Source organism: Nannobrachium achirus (genome assembly GCF_963921795.1).
Source record: "Nannobrachium achirus genome assembly, chromosome: 14".
Lineage (NCBI taxonomy): Eukaryota > Metazoa > Chordata > Actinopteri > Myctophiformes > Myctophidae > Nannobrachium > Nannobrachium achirus.
Window position 1 is genome coordinate 862,766 of NC_137821.1, and position 8,165 is coordinate 870,930.

An 8,165-nucleotide genomic window follows, 5' to 3' on the forward strand; every position below is an offset into this window, starting at 1 on the left:
TATGTATCTCATATAACTATGAAAGACAGTGGATGTGTTTCACGGTTGTGAAAATAGCAGATCTACATGCTCACATTGTGTTGCGTTGTGAGCATGTAGATCTGCTATTTTCACAATTTCTGCCTCTAATATTTGACAATTTGGCCATTTTAGAGGTATTAAAAAGTCCTTAAATTGTCACATTAGAAATGTGCAGATACCCTCTATACACTTAAACTTTATGTTGGTTTGTTTACAGTTGAGTGAGAAAACAATGTTTCACATTAAGTTAATCATCTGGGGACCCCACAAAATAATGTGGGGACCCCCCTGGGGGTCCCGACCCACATGTTGAGAACCACTGCCGTAGTCTATTGAAGCCTCTTCCCTCTGAATGTGTTTTATCCTCAGGGCTGTGCAGGACGTCTGGACGCAGAGTATTTAGTCTAGTTTCAGTCGACTAAATATCATAATATTTTAGTCGACTAAATGTACAGTTGATTTTGTCGATAAAACATTTTTGGCGGTGCCTTGATGGCGTCGTAATGGCTGATTTTACACACTTGGTTGACCTCTGAAAATAGCAGATCTACAAGCTCACAACGCGCGTTGTGAGCTTGTAGATCTGCTATTTTCAGAGTGCAACACCCGAGCGCAACCAAACATAAAATGACTTGTCTTTTAGTTTTACTGGATCTCTTCTCCACTATTCCCTACTGTGACATTTAGACATTCTAGTTTTTATTTGTTGATAAACTTGTCAATATATTTAGTCATAGTTTTAGTCATCATAGCTTAGTTTTGATTTAGTTTCTATTTAGTATTCGTCCGTGAAGGTTTTCGTCATAGTTTTAGTCGATGAAATCAACACTGGGCGATGGTCACAGACTGGCTGTGTACAGAACTACAGATTAGCGTTTAAGATTTTCCGGGAATTATCTCATTTTAATTCCCGGGAATTTTATGGCCTTTTCCCGGGCTTCCCGGGAAAAAAAAAAAGAAAAAAAAAGTGCCCACTGAAATGCATTTTTTTCAATAGAATTGATATTTAATTGTTTAAAACGTTTTATTTGAACGAAATATAAACATGTAAAACGAGCACAGGTCTCCACCAGGCCACACAAATCGGCCTGTTATAGCGCCACCATGAGGCTGATGTAAAAAATGTGGGGCAGAGGTTCTGAATTAGCATCCAGGGAGTGTGTGTGCTCAGTTTGGCAGCGATCGGGCCAACAGCGCCGGAGATTAGCTGGTAACAACCAGGCCACACAAATCGGCCTGTTATAGCGCCACCATGAGGCTGATTTGAAAAATGTGGGGCAGAGGTTCTAGATTGGCATCCAGGGAGTGTGTGTGCTCAGTTTGGCAGCGATCGGGCCCACGGTGACTGAGATTAGCTGTTCACAAAGTGCGAGGACGCACGGACGGACGCACGCACGGACGGACGGACGGACGGACGGACGGACGGACGGACGGAGGGGAAAACATACTCTCCCTCAGCCTTCGGCTGGTGGAGACAATCAAACATTGAGGCCTATATAGGCCTACCATATTCAGAAAAACTGTTAATATCCTATGCATAGCACTGTCCATCTGTCTTTCAATGTTATATGAGATACACAAGTGGTTCCTGTGTAAATAAGCCAAAAAGCTTACTATAGGAAATCCTTTTAGTTGACCTTGTATCCGTGATTTGTACTGTTGCAAGTTGCAACAGTACAAATGGGTATCGTTCAACTCTGAATCGATACGATACCTTTCTCGATACCGTTTTCGATACTTTTTTATTTATTATTATTATTATTATTACTACCCTTATTATTATTAACTTTTTTTCTATAGGCTATTTTACACACCACAATAGGTTATTAAGGCCGTCTAAAGACAGTGGTTCAGCCATTGTCAAGTAGTGGGCTTACTGTAGTTGATGGAACTACTATTACTGTTACTATGGCTGCTATTTTATATACAAGTGTTTGTCTGCAATAGAACACATTCTTTATACAGCTATTCTATGGCTATACTGTTGACGTTTTTTATTTTATTTTTTATTATTGTTATTATTATCATCATCATCATCTTACCTTATAGTTTTTCTTATTTTTATTATCACCTCAATCACAACATTGCATTTTGCTTCTCGTCCCTGTAGAGTAGTGACCATAGGTAGTGGCAATAAGACCTTGCTTCTCTTTATTCTTAAACCTCACGTCAACAATTTGCGCTGTTGAATGCAACTACATTGAACGTGAATGCGCGTTCGCTTCTACTGCATACATGAACGCGCAGCATGGAGCAGTTACAGACAGACACGGGGCAGGGTGGCTGTGCTGGCGAAACAAACACAAACATGCTTAAAAAGTTTCTTTCAACCGATCAATTACCTTTTCTAGACGGTCGGAACTAAAGACACATGTACCGGCATACTACACATCTCTCCGGGGACTGTATTCTTTTTTTAATACGACACAGAAAAAGGCTTTCACAGAAAGGGTGACAGTAGCTGCCTGCAGACAGAGCAGCGAGCGGAGAGGGGGAGACGCTATGGGGAAGAGTAGCTCTGGTCCACCACAGCGTTAGCGTGGGGACTGGGGAGAGGAGAGGTGGCGACCATCGATGCTCACACAGTGTTACAACCGGAGATCATAGCCGTTGGATCATCATAATAAAGTCATTCTACACAGGTGAAGGGGACGCCATGCTTGCACGGTTGGTGAAGATAATGTGGCAGGTGGCAGCAGGCAGCCTAATTGTCAGGCGTTAGTAATTAGTAGTCATTTCTAACAAGAAAAAAAATATAACGGGAAACGGCTCATTTCCCGCGATGGAAAATACCTCCACTTTTCCCGGGAATCCCGCATCCCGGGAATCCCGGCATTAAACACTACTACAGATGGTGTGAGTGTTGTGTGTGCTGTACTGCACTTTAGACTTTAGACTATGATCTGTGTAGGTTAGATTAATGTGTATTTTCATATATTTAACCACTTGAACTGTCAATACCTGCTAGTCTGCTCTTCTCTTCTTACTACACCAAACCTCTGTGCCAAAAAATTGCCGAGGCGTTGTGAGCTTGTAGATCGTCTATTTTTTTGGCTAATGTTCCACTAAGAATTAGGGATGCTAGGATTCAAGTGATCAAATATGATCACACAAGGATTTGGCGGACCCCCTGTAGTAACTCTGAGGACCCCCTAGGGGTCCCGGACCCCCTGTGGAAGACCCCTGGTATACACAGTATATATAAAGTGTACAGTACAACGCATGCTTTATTAAGCACTTTGTTTGTGAAATGAATGTTGGTGTAGTTGTAGGGTTAAATAAGTCTCTCTGCCTGAACCCATGTAAACACAGGAACATGACGGTCAGGGCTTGGTCTCTACGACCATGTGTGAGCTACCATGGGATAAAATCACTTTGGGAAACCCGGCCAACGTCTGTTTCTGAAGAAGCATTACTGAAGTCCAGCAAAGAATGAGTGATTCTGGTGTAAAAAGAATACTTGAATGAAATACAAAATACTAAATAACTGGTCATTTTCATGACAGATTGCAGGGATTAAACACAAATAGTTTGGTGTTGAGTCCATCTGGAATTGAACCAGTTATTGTTCTAAAACACTTTGTGCTGTCATAACGTCCAGTCATCTGAATCTCTCTCACTGCATCATGCTAAATGAAACGAACAACTGGACATTTGTCTCAGAATAATGTATAGTTAAGACCTTATGTAGATTTTACATTCTCTTTTTTGCATTTGTGTATTCACTATAGCAGGGGTCTTCAACAGGGGGTCCGCGACCCCTAGGGGGTCCGCGAAATTATTGCTTAGAAAAAGAAAAAGAATATATTCTTTTTTTTTTCTTTCTTTTTTTTTACATTTATGGGTAAAAAAAAAATCATGATTCTATCCATTTTGAATAGCTTGAATACATGATTACTATGCAATTGACAGATTGTTGATATTATTGACTTTGGTTCTCAGTTAATAAGTAGTATGTTTAGAAATGGTAGTGGTACGGCCCACCCTGCTCGCTGTAACTTGTACATGTTTGAAATAAAAAATGTCGTAGCCCCGACCCCCCACCCTACTAGGTGGTAGGGGGTCCCTGCTCCATCTCCCCATCAGTTTGGGGGTCCTCGGCCTGAAAACGTTGAAGACCCCTGCACTATAGCAACCAATATGCCAGAATAACTTTCAAGTGAGGAACATCAACCTTTGTTTAGCACCCATGTTGAAGATTGTAAAAATGCCAATTTTGGAAACAGATATCTCAATAGGGTGCTTTTGGGGGATGAGTTGTTGTGATCCATTTCAATCAAGCTTAGGTGAATTTTATCATTTATGTGTTTTTTTTTAATGCACGTGACATGATTGTGTGGCGGCATAGCTCAGGGGTAGAGAAACCTTTATTAGAGCACGAAGGGTTCCCAGTTTGAATCCGGGCTCCCCCTGAGTTAATGTTGAAGGGTCCTTGAGCAAGACTCTGAACCCCACATTGCTCCCGGTGAGCAGGTTGGTGCCTTGCATGGTTTCCTCCGCCACCGGTGTGTGTATGAATGTGTGTGTGAATGGGTGAATGTAATGCACAATCTATGTAAAGAATCTTGGATAAAAGCGCTATATAAATGCACCATTTATACATTTAGCATTGGCATTTAGCTCTAATCCAGAATGAATAAGCAAGATAAACCAGGATTATCAGAGATAAAGCAGGTCCAGAACAGCAGATCCTCCGGTGGATTTTAATCCATCAGATTTAGATGGATTACAGACTTTATTTATCAGAACTTTATTAGAAACATAAAGTGTGGTTCCTGTGGAAATAAGCCTCGGATTTCTAGGATCTCCTTTTAGTTGACCGACCGTGTACCACTGATTTGTACTGTCATGAAACTGTACTTTTTTCTATTGCAAACTGCTAATAAATTCTTCAATCAATCAAAAAACGTAGTGGTTCTCAACATTTTCAGGTTGCGACCCCCAAAATAATCATATTTTAACAGGGGACCCCAACATCCTGACGAGCACTAAGAGTTGAGGCATTACATTTTGTAAAACACGGTTCTATTGTGAAAATAGCAGATCTACATGCTCACACAACGCGAGGCGGTGTGAGCATGTAGATCTGCTATTCACAATGTTTGCCTCTGATATTTGACAATTTTCCCAATGTTTCATTTGTCACTTTAGAGGTATTAAAAGGTCCTTAAAGGGATCCCTGGCTAATACGACAAATTTGCCTTAATATATTATAATTGTCCTCTATAAATACAATGTAAAATTAAAAACACCTTAAATATTTTATTTCTTCTAGAAATAGCTAATCTTTCACTCAAAAGGGGTAATGGGTAAGGGGTCATTTTAATTTGACATTGTAGTTATAGAGGACAATTATAATGTATTAAGGCATATTTGTTGTATTAGCCAGGGATCCTTTTAAGAAATAGAAAGTAGATTATATAGAATCATATAATAATTAAATATAAAATATTAATTAAATATAATATATAAATATTAAAGGTCACACAGACAACAACAGATGTTTGAAGTATTGTTTATGATTCTTACACATTGTGACAAAGACAACGCAAGTCATTGTTATTATTTATGTTATCATTGTTGTTTACAGTCAATAAACGTGATGTTTGTTACATAAGACATTTATAACACTTTATTACATGTTTATAACACATGTTGTCACACACACACACACACACACGCACACACACACACACACACACACACACACACATTTGCTGGCTGTACAGCCAGAGGTCAAAGGGTCGCCCCCTAGTGTTGAAGTGAGTCCCTAGCAGTTACCATAGCAACCAAGATGCTTTCTACAGAACCTATTGGTTACCATAGCAACCAAGATGCTTCCTAGAACGCAGCATTTTATAAGTTATTTATGCAAAACAGATGACAGCTCATTAATGAGTCATTAATGAATTAAAACAGTGAGCCCCCCCCCCCCCCCCCCACACACACACACACACACTGCTCCAGAATAGGAGGGGTCAAATACACACACAAACACACACACACACACACACTAGGGCATTAACAACTTGTGATTTTTGCAAGTCGACTCGACTCAGTAAAAAGTTGAGTTGAAGTCGACTTTATCGACTTTACCCCAATTATTTTGGGGGGTCCCCAGATGATTAACTTAATGTGCAACATTGTTTTCTCTCTCAGCAGTAAACAAACCAACATAAAGTTTAAGTGTATAGAGGGTATCTGCACATTTATAAAGTGATGATTTAATGACTTTTTAATACCTCTAAAATGACAAATTAAACATTGGCCAAATTGTCAAATATATAGAGGCAGAAATTGTGAAAATAGCAGATCTACATGCTCACAACGCCTCGTGATGCGAGGCGTTGTGAACATGTTGATCTATTTTCACAATAGAACGGGTTTTTTTGGGAGTCGACTTGGGAGTCGACTTTTTCGTTAATGCCCTAACACACACACACACACACACACACACACACACACACACACACACACACACACGCACACACACACACACACACACACACACACACACACACACTGCTCCAGAAGAGGATGAGTCAAATACACACACACACACGCACACACACACACACACACACACACACACTAACATCCCAGTCCGCTCATGGATCCGATGCGGTCCATCTTCATCCCGAAGCATCCTCTTCCTCTTCCTGCCACGCCCACTGACTTCCTGCCGTAGCTCCGCCCCCTGTAGCGCTTCCTGTGGCCCAGCAGGAAGTCACGGAAGAACCGCCGCGGCGCCGCGTCCTGATTGGTGGACATCGTCGTCGTGGAGACGACCACTTCCTGCCTGGCGGCGTGGGCGTCACCCTCTGTGATGTCATGGAAGGGGGAGGGGGGAGGGGGCGGAGCCTGGATGAGGGATGAGAGATGAGAACCGAAGAGAGAGTCCATCACCTGAGAGAAAGAGAGAGAGAGAGACATATAGTGGGAGAGAGAGAGAGAGTAAATTTCGTAACAGTTCCAACCAATCAAGAGAGAGAACTCACAGGATAAAGCAGTGACCATATATAGACATAGAAAGGTTCATATGCATCGGAGGGAATCCGCATGCATCGCTTCCACGTGTGTCACACATACGGAAGTTGCTAGGCCAATCAGAGTAGCAGCATTTCTTTTTTTCTCAATACGATTTCAATAGTATACAAAGAAAAGAAAATTCACAAAATGCATTTAAAGGTAGCAGCTCTGTTTGTAGTGTATGTACAGTAGGTCTAGATGTTTATACTGTATGTGCAGTAGGTCTAGATGTTTATACTGTATGTGCAGTAGGTCTAGATGTTTATACTGTATGTGCAGTAGGTCTAGATGTTTATACTGTATGTACAGTAGGTCTAGATGTTTATACTGTATGTGCAGTAGGTCTAGATGTTTATACTGTATGTGCAGTAAGTCTGGATGCCTCAATGGTTTGTAGTCCTTAGGGTGGTTGTGTTTGTAGTCCTTAGGGTGGTTGTGTTTCTAGCCTTTTGTTGCAACAGTTCACACATCTTGCTGCTGTGTTCGCACATTGTTGGAGTTTTTCATCATTGGTCGAGTTTTCCAACTCACTTCGGGTGTGTGTAATCTGTGGGAAGTATGTGTCTGTGATGTCTTGTTACAGTGGACAGGTGGTCAGTATGTGATGTCTTGTTACAGTGGACAGGTGGTCAGTATGTGATGTCTTGGTACAGTGGACAGGTGGTCAGTATGTGATGTCTTGGTACAGTGGACAGGTGGTCAGTATGTGATGTCTTGGTACAGTGGACAGGTGGTCAGTATGTGTCTCTGATGTCTTGGTATAGTGGACAGGTGGTCAGTATGTGATGTCTTGGTACAGTGGACAGGTGGTCAGTATGTGATGTCTTGGTACAGTGGACAGGTGGTCAGTATGTGTCTCTGATGTCTTGGTATAGTGGACAGGTGGTCAGTATGTGTCTCTGATGTCTTGGTACAGTGGACAGGTGGTCAGTATGTGTCTCTGATGTCTTGGTATAGTGGACAGGTGGTCAGTATGTGTCTCTGATGTCTTGGTACAGTGGGCAGGTGGTCAGTATGTGTCTCTGATGTCTTGGTACAGTGGACAGGTGGTCAGTATGTGTCTCTGATGTCTTGGTATAGTGGACAGGTGGTCAGTATGTGTCTCTGATGTCTTG

The 8,165-nt window shown here is 41.6% G+C and overlaps 1 protein-coding gene across 1 annotated transcript in view; it reads right to left on the reverse strand.

Annotated features, from left to right (window-relative positions):
- Window positions 1-6,612: 6,612 nt before the first annotated feature.
- Window positions 6,613-8,165, reverse strand: part of LOC308298645 (C-type natriuretic peptide 2-like) — a gene marked incomplete at both ends in the record, with an annotated part of 6,814 nt that continues 5,261 nt past the window's right edge. The window contains one exon of the mRNA XM_080742288.1: window positions 6,613-6,927. Within this exon, the coding sequence (XP_080598414.1) occupies window positions 6,613-6,927 (315 nt within the window). The remainder of the gene's footprint in view (window positions 6,928-8,165) is intronic.